The sequence below is a fragment of the Pipistrellus kuhlii genome, unplaced genomic scaffold (genome assembly GCF_014108245.1).
Source record: "Pipistrellus kuhlii isolate mPipKuh1 unplaced genomic scaffold, mPipKuh1.p scaffold_m20_p_77, whole genome shotgun sequence".
Lineage (NCBI taxonomy): Eukaryota > Metazoa > Chordata > Mammalia > Chiroptera > Vespertilionidae > Pipistrellus > Pipistrellus kuhlii.
The window spans coordinates 114,197-128,715 of NW_023425581.1; the positions used below are offsets into that span (position 1 = coordinate 114,197).

The window sequence follows — 14,519 nt, forward strand, 5'->3', positions numbered from 1 at the left end:
CTATCCATTATTAACTTCCAGGCTGCCAGTAAGAAAATGGTTAGTGAAGATGAAATGCATATCCATCTGCTTTCTGTGACCTACTATTTAAAATTTAGATGTGTATATAAAGCCAATTGTACAATTGATAAATTTTTATTGCTAAAGGTTATTTACGTAAATGTTTAAGTTCTGTTTAGGAAGAAGACAATGAATAACTGGGTATTTGGCCAAGACACAGCTACAAGTTTTGCTGGAAACACATTCCCTGAGTTTGTAACTACTTTCTCATTATTCTGGGACATCATCCAGGCCATCTGTGAAAAGAAACATCCAGTGTTTATATTTTAAAAGGGTGTATTATGGAGAAAAATAGAAAATGTGAATAAAAAATAATATAGACTCTAAATCTGATTTTTAGTTTTAAAACTGGGTTTTGAAACTTTACTTTGTGTAATGAGCAAAACAAGACAGGTATGGAATGTATTTGTGAATCAAGGTTTGTATGTATTATAAATTACACCAGTTTTTAAAGAACTCTTGGGGGAAAACATATCCAAGTTCAGTGTTGGACGTGAGCAGAGCGAGGGCAAAGGCCAGGCACAGAAAGCTCCAGATGCGCAGCCAGGGGCGGAGCTGGGAAAACAACCTCGTCCCAGGGCCACTCTCCTCCCTAGCACAGCACGGGTCCTGCGGTTCGGACCCAGGTCATCAGAGCCTGCTGAGGCGGTGTAGACCCCCTGACCTTTCCTCCGCAGAGATGGCATCGAGGCCCAGGAAAGCAGCGAAACCAGACAAGTGACACCGTGGCCGCCTTAGGTCCAGCTAAACTGACCAATGGCCTCTGGCCCTGGTGCCCACCAATCAGCGGAGACCAGGGCCCTAGGAGAGCTCACCGGGAAAGCTGGTGAATATTCTAAAGGCCCTCCCCTGAGACTGCCCCCAGACCCCACCTGCAGGAGAGAGCAACAGCTCGGAGCAAAGGGCCCTGTGGGCACTCTCCCTCTAAGGAACACAGCCGCCATTCCCTCACAGGCACGGGTCCCCGCCTCATGAGACTTGCCCCCAGGGGAGCAGTGGGCAGTGCCAGCTCGTCCTGTCTGCAGGCCCCTTTGCTCTGACTTCCTGGCAAGCCAGAGCAGCTCAGCCTGGGCTCTCCCGTTGCTTCTTCCCTGCTGTCCTTGCTTCACTGTCCTGAGTCCATTTTTGCTGCCGCCATGGGCCCTGTGCCCTCAGGCTCAGTGCTGTGCAGCCCTTCCCTTGGGATATCCCCACCTCCAGCCCCTTTCCTTAGAGAAATTCCATTTTCCTGTATCCACCGCCTGAGAGGGCTGTTCAGCCTGCCTGCCCACCACGCATTTAACCTTTCCTTCAGTATCTTTAAACACAGACCATCTGTTTGAAAATTCCAGTTTATTAAAAGAAATAACATCTGTAGCCCTGTCAGTGAAAACTAACATATCATGTTCTTAAGATTTGGGGGAGGCCTAAATTTTAGCTGTTTTCTGTCTTTTGAATAAATGCTGCTATTGCTTAAGTTTGGAAATAAACCAGAAAACTAGACACTTTTTAAAAAGCTCTCTTTTTGTAGCTCACAACGTTTATTTTATCTGCTAGTATAAGAGAAAAAAAAGTAAAGTCGATTTCATTCTGTCAGTTTTGGCATTTCTTTGCCCTGCACCAAATTCTCCCCCAAAACAAGTGAAGTTTAAAAGAAGAAGAAAGAAAGAAGTAGGGAATCTCTTCCAGTTCTCAGAGCTTTGTGCACCACTGAACAAAATCACCATCAGTTAGGGTTGTTGTTTTTTCACCAGCCCTAAATTTTTAAAGTCATAAAATACCATTTAAGAATTCTTCTATTTAGCTGTTTGGTGATCCCGGCTACCAGTGAAGGGCACAGACAGCTCTGCGGTGCAGGTCGCAGAGGCGGGCGGGCAGGAGACGGCCATTCCCGCCCAGGGAGGCCCCGAGCTGCTGACTGTTTCCACCAAACAGAAAAGGTGGGAGCAGTTCACGCAGGGTGGCATCTGTCCACCGGTGAGCACCCGGGAAACCTTTCCTTGGGGCTCTGTGATTCAGACTTGCTCTCTGGTAAACGGATCAATTGACAAAGATAAGGGGAAAACCACCATCCGGGACATGGAAGGGAAGGCCACACAGTGAGACGTGGCCCAGGTTACAGGGAGCATGAGACCCACCGCGGGCTTCTCCTGTCCCAGAGCAGGGCGGCCCCTCCCCGCCGTAGAGGGAGGAGGAGAGGGCGGAGAGCCTCCCGAAGCAGGAGCGGGGCTCTCAGAGCGGGTGTGGGAGGGACAGAAGCCACGGCATCCACAGGGCTGCAGCAAGGCCTGCTCCCTGGTGCTCCCGGCGCTCCCGGTGCTCCCCGGTGCAGACGCTGCCTGGGATGAGGGGCTCTCACCGGAGCAGCACTGGCCCCACAGGGGGAGTCCTCGGTGGGGTGCTTGCTCGGGGTGCTGTGGGGGGTCAGTGCAGAGCTGGCGGACACAGGTCACCGGGACAGGAGTCGGCGGACGCGTCCATCCACGGCAGCTCCGGGCTCCTCCGCCTCCTGAAACACAGAGCGTCAGTGGGCGGTGCCCCGGGAGGGGCGGGGGACCCGCTCCGCCTGCAGGGAGCCCCGGCTCTGAGCCTCCATAACCGCTGCTGGGTGGGAAACGAGCACCTGTTCTTCCTAACACGCTCTTAGCCCGGCTTTGCTTATCATTGAGTTAACGGTTATTTTGTTGTTGTTGTTGTTGTTGTTGTCAATTCCGTTACTTCTAACAAATTGTCCTGAGTAGGCCACATGTTGGAAATAGCACTGTGACTTCGCCGACATAAATAAGTGTCTCATATCTGCAGCCACAGTGTCTGTGAACCCAGGAGCCGGGGCTGGTCAGCCCGGGAGGGTCAGCCCTTCCCCCGCAGGGGACACACGCATTCATACTAAACGTTCCGGAGCGGTTGGAAGGGTGAGGGTTAGGCAGTTGTGGCATATTGTGTGCAAAGAGGAAAAGGAGATAGGCCCTCTCCTAGAGGCCCACTCCACACACACTAAAGTTCCAGCACTACCAAAAGAAGCCCAAGAAGTTAAACTTCTGCATAATCCCAGTTACACAGATGGGCCTACACAGGTGAAAGCAGGAAACTGTCCGATGTGTCCATTTCTTAGCACATGCATTCGGAAAACCTGCGTTCTTAGGAAAGAGACTGAGCTTTGGCGGACACCCCCTCGCCAGAATTAGTCTGACACACGGAGGGTTTGCTGTCAGTACATATTGATAGACCTGTTCCCCATTGTGAATGAAAATGTTCTTAAATGTATTTATCCTCCCCTGATTTAGCTTTAAAAGTCATTTCCTAATCCTTTTTCTCAGAGTCAGTGTCCTTAATTCATGGCCGCTGCCCCTTTGGATACTGGTTGATCTATACTCACTCTCACACACATTTCTCCTCTCTCCTCCCTCCCTCTCTGCCTTTAATTGTAAGCAAAATCAGACAAACAGAAAAGTAGATAAGCTAGGCATTCACCCATCGCCTAATCTTAAAGCATTTGCCTTACTTAGATTTTCTTTTCGGCTGACATTGCTTCCCTGGCAAATATTCCGATTTTTAGAATAGGAACATTTTCCTATTTAACCACAACACCCTTGTTATACCTAATAAAATTAATGATTTCCTAATATCCATATTCAAAGTTTCATATTCAAGACTCCCAGTTGTCCCCCAAATCTTTTTACAACTAGTCTGTTCAAACTAGCGCCATCCAGTCGGGGTCCACACATCGCACTTGACTGTGTCAGCTCCTTACATTTTTTGTATGTAAAAGAGCCCCATCTTTTTTCCAGGACCCGCACATGTTGGAAAATCTGCTTGATTTTGAAAAGAAAATAGCCTTTTGAAAAATCTCTCTGACACCAAATTTGTCTTTCTGGGTTTACGATAGAATCCTTTCTCTCCGTAGTCTGCTTTATAGATCCTGACGGTACTTTCACTGGAGTCTTAGGCTATAAAAATGTGACTCTTTTTACAAATAATAATAGTGGACCTACTTCAGAGAATAGAAGAAATTCTGATCATATAAAAAAATCATCCTATGTTTTAAGCCTGATAAACCGGAAAACTAGAAAAACAAAATCACACACTATTAAAACTGGACCAATGGTCCCAATAACGACATGAGAGGAGTGACTAGTTCTTTTGAAATGAAGGGCCTATCTCTTTTAAAGCAATATTCAGTAGGCCCTGGCTGGTAGCTCAGTTGTTAGAGTGTCATCCTGACCCCAAGGTTTCAGATTCATCCCCGCTCAGAACATGTTCAAGGGTCAACCACTGAGGCATAAATAAGTAGGACACACACCAATCTCCCTCCCTCTCTCTCTCTCCCAACCTAATCAATAAAACTATTTTATTTCCATGTTGAAAGTTAATTTATTCTTCTTAAATAAAGAATTCTCAAATCAGAATTCTCCCAGCTTTAACAGCCTAGCTTCCTAAGACTGCACAAATCACACTCAAAGGAGAAGCCATCCATTACAGACTTTACCTCCCTGACCCAGCTCCTCTCCTTCCACATAGGAAACACTTAACAATCATATCATCTGGGAGGCCCACATTGGAGATGAGCGGACAAGATGCGGAAAGAAAGGAACCCATCTGTGACCTCACCGCTGAGGCCGAGGAACGCTAGTCTGTGTCTTCCAGGTAAACGGCGACCTTCTTCTCTTGGTTGAGTCTTTCTTCTTCTTTTCTGGAAGACAGAAGCGGAAACCAATGTCAAGCCAACAAGACCAGAGCAAGAGAGGCGGATCCTACATAGGTTCAGGCAAGGCACTCTTCCCCACATTTGGGGGAGAATTAAAGGCACCTGGATATGGAGCCCAGCTTCCAGAGAGCCAGGGCACCAGGCCGTCTAACCTCTCTCACTCAGTGCCTTCCCAGGACCCTGGGTGTCTGAACTCAGACACTTTCCAGAATATCTTTAGAAGGGAATCATATAATTAGGGGATTCCAGGGATTTAAAGCAGACATTTTAGTTTACTATTAGTATCTTACCTCTAATTCTACTTCTTGTTCAAAATAGAAAATAGTCTGAGGGGAAGGAAGGAGGGGAAGGAATTAAGTAAAAATGGTAGTTACAAAATAATCCAGGGGGTGTGAAGTGGAGCAGAGAGAATGCAGTCAGTAACTACAGCTGGGGCCAGGTGAGCCCTGCATATCGAGGGAACACTGCGAAAAGTATATGATTGCCCAGCCACTACACTGTGCACCTGAAACCAATACTAAATAATATTGAGAGTAAATTGTACCTGAACATTTTAAAAAGACAGAAAAGGTTTTGTGCTGACCTAGAAGTCATCTTTATTCATTATATTCTGTTTAAACCAGAGCCTCAGAGGTGAGTTCCTTAGGCTCCTTAAAATCGATTCTATTTAGTTCAGTAAATATTTCTTGAGGAAAAGAAGCAAATGGTGCTGGGAGTACCAAAAACCTGCACCCTGCGCAAAGCATGAATTTGGACTCCAACTTCATCTACAAAAATTAACTCAAAATCAATCAAAGGCCTAAACGTAAGAACTAAAACTGTAAAAGTCTTAGAAGAAAGTATAAGCACAAATCTGCATCATGTTGGGGTAAGCAATGGTATCTTAGATACAACACCAATAACATAAGCAACAACAGAAAGAAAAATTGAACTTCATCAAAATTTTAAACTTTTGTGCTTCAAAAGGCACCATGAAGAAAGTGAAAAGACGACCCACAGAATGAGAGAAAATCATTGCAAATCATCCATCTAATGAAGCACTTTTAGACATTCCAAAATATATAAGGAGCTTTTACAGCTCAATATAAAAAAGACAACCCAATTTTTAAATAGGCAAAACATTGAATAGATATATCTCCAAAAAGATATACAAATGGTCAATAAATTCATGGAAAGATGTTCAGTATCACTAGTCCTTGGGAAAATGCAAATCAAAACCTCAATGAGCCCTGACCAGGTAGCTCAGTTAGTTAGAGCATCTCCCCAAACACCAAGGTTAGCAGTTCGATCCCCAGTCAGGACACATACAAGAAGCAACCAATGAATGCAAAAATAAGTGAACAACAAATCTCTCTCTTCTTCTTCCTCTCTCACTCAAATCAATAAGTAAAAATTTTTTAAATCACCTCAACGAGAAGCCACGTGACAACCACTGTGGCTATAATCAAAAGGACAGACAATAATAAGTGTTGTCAATGACGCGAACAAACTGGGATCCTCACACATCGCTGGTGGGATGGAAGCTGGTGCAGCTGTTTTGGAAAATGGTCTGGGAATACTTGGGAAAGGTAAACATAAAGTTACCGGGTATGAGAGCAGTTTCACTCCCAGGTACAGACCCAGAAGAGTGAGAACATGTGTCTGGGCGGGAGTGGCCGGGAGAGGTCACTTGGGGAAACGGGAGACATATGTAGTACTTTCAACAATAAAGAATTTAAATTATAAAAAAAACAACATATGACTACACACAAATTTATAGGCACATGCTTATAGCAGCATTAGCCATAGTAGCCAAAAAGTAGAGAAAACTTAAATGTCCATTGATTAAATGAATAAACAATGTGATATACACATACAGTGGAATGAAGTGCTACTACATGTTATAACATGAATGAGCTTTGAAAACACTATAATGAGTCAAATAATCCAGACACAAAGGCCACATGTTGTATGATTCTATTTAGGGGAAATGTCCAGAACAGGCCAACCCACAGAGCAGACGGCAGAGTAGGCAGGGGCCGGTGAGAGTGGGGCGTAGGGAGTGACAGCAAGAGGGTATGGAGTTCCCTTAGGGATGAATATGTCCTGGCATTAGTAGTGACTGTGGACTACTAAAAGGGTGAATCTTAATAGTATGCAAATTTTATCTCAGTAAAAAATATTTATTGAGCACCTAACAGCAGCATGGCTGACTTCCCTAGGTACTGACTCATAGTCACCTGCTAACTGCCCAGGGATTCTTAGAAATGTATGCTTTACATTAAAGGTAAGGAGTATTCTTTTTTCTTTCTCTCTTTTTTCTGTTTTGATTAATCCTCACCCGAGGATTTTTTTTTTCATTGACTTTTTAGAGAGAGTGGGAAGGAGGGAGGGGAAGAGAGAGAGAACAAAACAACAAATGGATCTAAGAGAGACACATCAATTACTTACCTCCTGCAAGTGCCCCTACCAGGGCCAGGGATTGAACCTGCAGCCCAGATACATGCTCTTGACCGGGAACTGAACCCTGGACCCTGAGGTGCACAGGGTATACTATAACCACCGAGCATGCTGGCCATGGCAGGAGTGACCTCAAAAAGCTTTATCTAACAGATTTTAGTTTCTTATGCATTATTATATTAGTTTCAGGTGCACACCCCGGTGATAAGACATTACATAACTTACTAAGTGATCTCCCGGATAAACTTCATACCCATCTGATGAAACAGATTTCAATATCAAATCCTCCATCATAAAGAAAGTCTGTAAAACTAAGAGTCCTTTTGTAAAGTCACCAGTCCCCACCCATGTGCTCATCCTGTGGCTCTGACCCTTCCTCTAAGATTCACCCAGACGGCAGAGCACGGCTCCGCAGTGAGCAGCCGCCCTGGGAGCTCCAGGCGCCGCCCTGGACGAGAGCGAGGAGAGGCCCCGGGCAGCCTTACGGTGTGATCTCCACCACTTTGTGCGCCCTCTCAGCCCACCGCCGCTTCCGGAAGTGCTGGAACAGGACCACGCCGATCACTATGATGATCATGAGGGCGCAGGCGGAGCCGATGGCCAGCGCCAGGAAGTAGATCTCGGAGAAGCGCACTGGGGAGAGAAAAGCGGTCCAGTGAGGTTCTCTAACGGAGGAGGGTTGTGATGTCAGCTATGGATCCCATAGGGATGCACTTTTAAAATATTTTTTATTGCAATCTCCTGATTTCAGAGAGAAAGGAAGAGGGAGCGAGAGATAGAACATCAATAATGAGAGACTCATTGACTGGCTGCCTCCAGCATGACCCCTACTGGGGATCAAGGCCACAACCTGGGCATGTGACCTTGACCTCCTGGTTCAGAGGTCAATGCTCACCCACTGAGGCAGGCGGGAGGTGCTTTTATCATCAGATGGACTCGTTCACCCGCCATGTTACCTTGTGAACTCCATAGCACAGGAAAGCCACGCATACGTTGGTGGTTCTCAGACACGTCCCTAGAGGAGCAGCAGCAGGACTTTGAAACGCAAAGGACCAGGCCCCGCCCCAGACCTACTGAATTGCAGGTGGGGCCCGGCTTTGTTCCAGCAGGTCCTGCGGGTGACCGACCAGCCTTGGGAGCACCACTGGGCCGGTTGAGTAAGATTATTGCTGACCTAGTCACATGCAGGGCCCAAACCTTCTCCCTCAGTCCCTCTGCCGTTCAGTCAGTCATTTATTCAGATGTTCCAGGCACTGATGGAAACACCAAGCCAAAATCAGACATCACCTTCAAGGAGCTCACGCCCCTGGGAAGACAGTGAGTAAGTCAGTGACTACAGTCGTGCCTCGTTAACAACAGGGGCGCCTTCTGGGAACGGCCTCGAGGCGATGCTGAGGACATCCCGGAGAGCCTGCTGCACACCTCAGCTGTCTGGTGCAGCCCACTGCTCCCAGGCTACGGCCCTGGCCGGCACGTTACTGTCTGAACTCCACAGGCAGTTGTAACACAGGGGTATTTGTGCAAATAAACATATCTACACATAGAAAAGGTATGATAAAAATCTATACTGATAAAAGGGTAATATGCTAATTAGACCAGATCTCTGGATGTCCTTCCAGACAAAACCATGGTGGTGGGGCTGAGGCAGAGGAGAGCAGGCTGGGGAGGGAGGTGGGTGTGAATGTTGGGGCAAGCAGACCATCAGGCAGAGTGGTTAGGGGCAATCAGGCAGGCAGGCAGGTGAGTGGTTAGGAGCCAGTGGTACCAGACTGTGAAAGGGACATCCAACTGCCTGTTTAGGCCCTATTTCTGAGGGATTGAGCCTAAACCAGTAGTCAGACATCCCCCAAGGGGTCCCAGATTGGAGAGAGTGCAGGCTGGGCTGAGGGACACCCGCCCCCATGCACAGATTTCATGCACCGGGCCATAGTATGGTATAGAAGCCTGGCCAGCGGGGCTCCTTGGTTGAACATCAGCCTATGAGCCAGGAAGCTCGATTCTGTCTAGGTTTCAGGCTCTGATCCCCAATAGGAGATCAAGTGTGTAGAAGGCAGCTCATTGATGATTCACTCTCATCATTGATGTCTCTATCTCTCTCTCTCCCCCTCTCCCTTCCTCTCTGAAATCAGTAAAAATTTAAAAAAAATGTTTTAAAAGCATAGTTTATTGATTTTTAGAGAGGGGGGAGGGGAAAATATTAATTGGCGAGTACAGCATCAAGCTGCTGCCCCTGCCGTCCACCACCAGGGGGCAGCCTGCAGCCTGGGCATTTGGGAATCACACTGGTGACCCTTTGACCAATGGGCCACACCCAAGCACCAGGTCACAGCCGCCAGGCCCGGGTCTTCCGCCTTTTTAAAGAGTTTATTGGGTCTGCAAAGCCCTGCTACAGCTTCCCTGTGGCTCTTCCTGAGGGTCTTTTTCGTGCCCTGCAGTTTCTGTCCTCTGCCTCCTCTGCAGCATGCCCGCCGTGCCCACCCTGCCAATCCAGCCACTCCCCGTCCGTCCGTTCGGACTCCTTGGGTTGGCCTCACCCTGAGCTAACATCGTTCCCATCGCACCACATCCTTGCTCTTTGCAACCTCTGGGCTGTGAGGTGACGTGGCTCCAGCACCACAGGAGGATGGGATTTTTCGGCTCCGTTGTCATTGTGTGACCGAAGCATCGTCATGTGGCACACGGTTAACGATGCAAGAGGGAGCCCCCAGGCCAGGAGCCTAAACCGGGCCTGCGTCTGTGACGCCTGGGTCTCTGTCGTTCTTTTCAATCCTCGCCTGAGGATATTTCCCCATTGGTTTTTAGAGAGAGGGAAAGACAGAAAGAAAAACCAATGTGAGGGAAACACACCAGCCGAGATACATGCCCTTGGCCAGAATCGAACCTGGGACGCTGTATACACTGAGCCAAATCGTCTAGGGCTTGGTTTCTGCTTTAAAATCAATAAACCCTCAGCACAGAAAGGACAGTAGAGAGGGCTGGCTCGGGGGTTCCCGGTCTGGAGGCCACGGCACACTGTGTGTGTATTCTCTGTGGACGCAGGGCCGCGGCTTTCGTTAGCTCTCAGAGCAGTGACCCGTATGTTCAAGAACCACGTGTCTTGCCTAATCTGTTCGGTTTTCAGATGGAGAAACTGAGGCCCAAGGATAGGGTGTTACTTCTCTCCAGCCCCCAGCTCTCTCCTGGCAGGGCCTGGAGGGCGGTGGGGGAGGGAGGAGGAGACACCGCTGCACAGGGCGGTGGACTGTGTGTTAGTTCAGAGCGCACAGCAGAGCAAGCGCCGTTAAAATACCAGCTCCCCATTCACTAGCTGAGCGATTGGGATAATTAACTTCCTGGAGCGTCTGTTTCCGTGATGTACAAAACAGAGATAACAATATCCACTTCCTGAGTTCTTACTAAAAATAAAATTGGCCAAAACCGGTTTGGCTCAGTGGTAGAGCGTCGTTCTACGGACTGAAAGGTCCTGGGTTCAATTCCGGTCAAGGGCATGTACATTGGTTGCAGGCACATCCCCGGTAGGGGGTGTGCAAGAGGCAGCTGGTAGATGTTTCTCTCTCATCGACGTTTCTAGCTCTCTATCCCTCTCTCTTCCTCTCTGTAAAAAATCAATAAAATAAAAATAAAAATAACAATAACAATAAAACTGTTCATTCAAATGGTCCAGGCTGTGCCTCCATGTAATAAACACCCAGTATACGGTAACTGCTATAATTTCCAGCACAATCAGAGTTTGGGGATTTTTACATTTGTCATCTCATTTACCCTCACCACCATCCTCGCTATGTTGCTCTCACGTTCCCGGAGGGAAAGATGTGTCTACAGCTGCAGTGCCTCAGTCTTTGCCGTCGCCCGCACCTCCCTCCTCCGGGTGCGGGCGGCTGGCTTCCTGGGACACAGAGTTTGCAGCCGGCCCTTGCTGGGAACATCATTCTGGAGCCAAAGATGCCCCGCCCTCAGCTACGTGACTGCAGACAGGTGCCTTCACCTCTGTGAGCTCAGTGTCCCCGTTAGGAAAATGGGGGGGGGGGGGGGTCCTAAGAACACATGAACTGATGTGATATGTGAGGATTAAGGAAGGTACACACAGCCCCTGACGCCGCTCCGTAAGGAGAGCCCTGATTGGCGCCTGGACCAGGGGCTGTGAGACCAGGAGCCAGCGCAGGCCCAGCGGAGGCCGGCAGGGGCCCTCGGGAGGAGGGCTGGAGGAGCAGACCAGACCTTCCCCAGAGCCGCCCCCTCCCAGGCTCCTCCAGTTCCTAGCACATTCCTGGGATGCCCTTGCTTCTCTTTCTGTGTCTCTCACTGGAGAGCTTTGTCTTTCACACCCGATTCTCTGCTTCCCCGCCCGCTCAGTAGCGCCTGGATTTACAGGGCTCATCACAGAAGATGGCCCTCTCTTTTCTCTTCTTGTTTTTACTATTTTTGTTTTCTTTGTTTTTATTGATTTCAGAGAGGAAGGAAGAGGAAGAGATAGAAACGTCAATGATGAGAGAAAACCATTGATCAGCTGCCTCCGACATGCCCCACACTGAGGATTGAGCCCGCAGCCCTGGCATGCGCCCTTGACCGGAACCCAACCTGGGGCCCTTCGGTCCGCAGGCCGGCGCTCCATCCACGGAGCCGCCCGGCGAGCACTGCCCTCTCTTCCCGACAAGCGCCCAGGCTCCCCCGCCGTCCCGGCACCCACCGGTGTGCACCACGCTGAGCCGGATCTCCCCGACCAGCCCGTCCACGTCGGGCGGGTTCTTCACCTGGCAGGTGTACGTGCCGTTGTCGTCGAACCGCAGCCTCTGGAGCTGGATGGAGGCATCGTACCGATCCGTGTTCCCGTCCCAGACCACCCGGTCCTTGAACCGCCCGCTCGTGGGCTGGAAGGGGTCCATGTGGTAGTAGAACACCTGGGAAGGAGAAGTGGCAAAGGTCTTCCTCGGGGCCGGGGGCCGCGGGCAGCAGAGAGACCCCGCCAGCCTGGGGGGGGCCCCCCACGGCAGCACTCGGCAGGAGCTCCCGGCTCCCCCTGCCAGCGGCCTCCATCCCAGAACCGCTTCCCACCCCTAGCCTGTGCTCATGCTAAAATCAAATAAATACATAGCCAGCCCTAGCTGGTTTGGCTCAATGGGTAGAGCATTGGCCTGCAGACCGAAGGGTCCCGGTTTGATTCCCCGTCAGGCACAGGCCTGGGCTGCGGGCTCCATCCCCAGTGTGGGGCAGGCAGGAGACAGCCAATCCATGATTCTCTCTCATCATTGATGTTTCTCTCTCTCCCTCCCTCTCCCTTCCTCTCTGAGTTCAATAAAAGAGTACACAGACACGGGAAGGGCGGGAGAACAGATCGGTGTGTGTTCCTGGCGCAGGGCCCCTGAGAAAACGACGCTCGTGTGCTTACGAACTGCTCGGAGCCCCCATCCTGCGGGCGGAAGTTCCAGGTCACGGTCAGAGCGTCGCCCACGGGGGCGAAGCTGGAGAACTTGCACTTGAGCCGCACGTCCGTGCCGTTCACCGCCTCCAGCACCCGGGACGTGTAGATCTCCACGGCAGCCGCAGGCCCCAGGGCTGGGGGGGGCGGGGGAGGGTTAACGGCGAGCAGAGCGCTGCCCCCACCACAGCCACCGGAGGGCAGAGCTCAGAGGCCCCGGCCCCCCGGACTCTGCGCCCCAGCCTGCCCTCCCCTCGCTGTGCCAGCAACAGACACCCCGCTGAGCCTCCTGCGCCCTCACTCCCCCCACCCCCACCCCGCACAACACCCACTTCAAGCTGCTGGAGAAACTACAATCACAGCAACTCGGAAGGAAAGCAGAAACCTAGACGTCTGAACAGATCTTAGCATGCACTGGCACTGGCGAGGGTTCGAGCACAGCATGTGAGCTGTGTGTGCGGTCCCTGAGCCAGGGGTTGTCTGAGGGGCCCTTGCTGTGTCTTCTGCAGAAAGCAGGTTCCAGGCCAGCGGTTCATGCTCCCCCGGACCCCGCCGCCTCCCCCACGGCCTGCCCCGCACCGTGCCCTCAGGGCGCGGTGGCCTCCCCGGGGCAGGGCGCTGCCAGGCCCCGCCAGAGCCGCCGCCCGCCTGCCAGGAAAAGGGCTGGTAACCCGAGATTTGAAAACCCTCTCTGTGCCCGAGCTGCTGGCAGCCGAAACACACGGAAACCTGTTTGTCCAAAAGCAGTTCCTCCCAGTGCCCACCAGCTTGGGTTTCAGTCCAGTCCCCCCCAAACGGCTGCCCCGCGGCTCCAGCTCCAGGGAAATCTCTGCTCCTTCCGAGACGATTCGCTCCTCCAGGGGTGGACGGTGAGGGGTGCTGAGCGCCCCCCCCCCCCACACACACACACTCACACACACACTCACACACACTCACACACACACACACACACACACTCACACACACTCACACACTCACACACACTCACACACACACTCACACACACTCACACACACTCACACACACACACACTCTCACACACACACTCACACACACACACACTCACACACACTCACACACACACACACTCACACACACATTCACACACACACTCACACACACACACACTGTCACACACACTCACACACACACACACACACACACACTCACACACCACGGCCTCACCTGTGAGCTGCAAGCCCAGGAGGAGCAGCGCGGCGCGCGGGAGGCTCCGGCCGGACATGAGGACGCCCGGCCCCGGCCCGCCGGCCAGACGGGCGGACGGAGGGCGGCAGCCCCCTGCAGGGCCAGCGGCGCGGCCTGCGTGCCCGGAGCGCGGCGGCCTCACCTGTGGGAACCCGAGCACCCGCGCCTGTGACTCATCCCGCCCCGCGGTGCTCTCCGCTGGAATGAAAGGCGGGGCTCCGCTCGGCGCCTCCCCTCCCTCCGCCTCTCCGGAGCGAGTCTGCACAGAGCCGGCCGCAGCCCCTCCTGCGGCCTCCCGGCGCCCTCGGAAGCGCCGTCCCAGCTGCCTCGGCGTGGCCCCTGCACACCGTTCACCGGCAGCTCGGCGGCCCGGGAGGCGAGTGTCGAAACTGACGGGCCGGGATTGGCCTTCCGAAGCACCTCCCCGCTCCGCGCCTCCGCTCGGCGCCCTGTGGGCAAAGTCCTCCTGCGCCGCAGCCCGAGGCGAAGCTGCCCAGAGCCCTGAACCCGGCGGGCCAGCTTCCCTGAGGCCGCCTGCCAGAGCCGGCCCGCAGCCCCTGCGCACTGCGCCTCCGCCGCGGCGCTTCAAGACCACCCCGTGCCCTGCTCCGCCCGCAGCCCGCAGGGCGCTTTCCGCCTGTTACCTCTCCCAGTGTTTTTCAACCTTTTTTGGGCAAAGGCACACTTGTTTCATGAAAAAAATCACGAGGCACA

The 14,519-nt window shown here is 51.7% G+C and overlaps 1 protein-coding gene across 2 annotated transcripts; it reads right to left on the reverse strand.

Moving 5' to 3' along the window:
• Nucleotides 1–1,694: 1,694 nt before the first annotated feature.
• MPZL2 (myelin protein zero like 2) lies at nt 1,695–14,077 on the reverse strand. Of its 2 annotated transcripts, XM_036423116.2 has the most exons (6): nt 13,785–14,068; nt 12,570–12,736; nt 11,871–12,081; nt 7,669–7,816; nt 4,648–4,729; nt 1,695–2,548 (listed from the first exon to the last, which is right to left on the reverse strand). In XM_036423116.2, exons 1-5 carry the CDS (start codon nt 13,840–13,842, stop codon nt 4,666–4,668), a joined length of 648 nt encoding a protein of 215 aa, XP_036279009.1. In that variant the 5' UTR covers nt 13,843–14,068; the 3' UTR covers nt 1,695–2,548; nt 4,648–4,665. The 2 variants fall into 2 exon arrangements, with proteins under 2 accessions (XP_036279009.1, XP_045432174.1); XM_045576218.1 differs by lacking the exon at nt 7,669–7,816 and having other exon boundaries at nt 13,785–14,077.
• Nucleotides 14,078–14,519: the final 442 nt, after the last annotated feature.

What these genes read in the sequence shown, in the direction of transcription:
- MPZL2 (XM_036423116.2), bottom strand. Translation starts at nt 13,842, where the DNA reads ATGTCCGGCCGGAGCCTCCCGCGCGCCGCGCTGCTCCTCCTGGGCTTG. An exon ending in ATGGGGGCTCCGAGCAGTTC is followed by an intron (nt 12,082 to 12,569) that starts GTAAGCACACGA and finishes TCTCCTTCCCAG; the next exon opens with GTGTTCTACTACCACATGGA. An exon ending in GCTCAGCGTGGTGCACACCG is followed by an intron (nt 7,817 to 11,870) that starts GTGGGTGCCGGG and finishes TTCTCTCCCCAG; the next exon opens with TGCGCTTCTCCGAGATCTAC.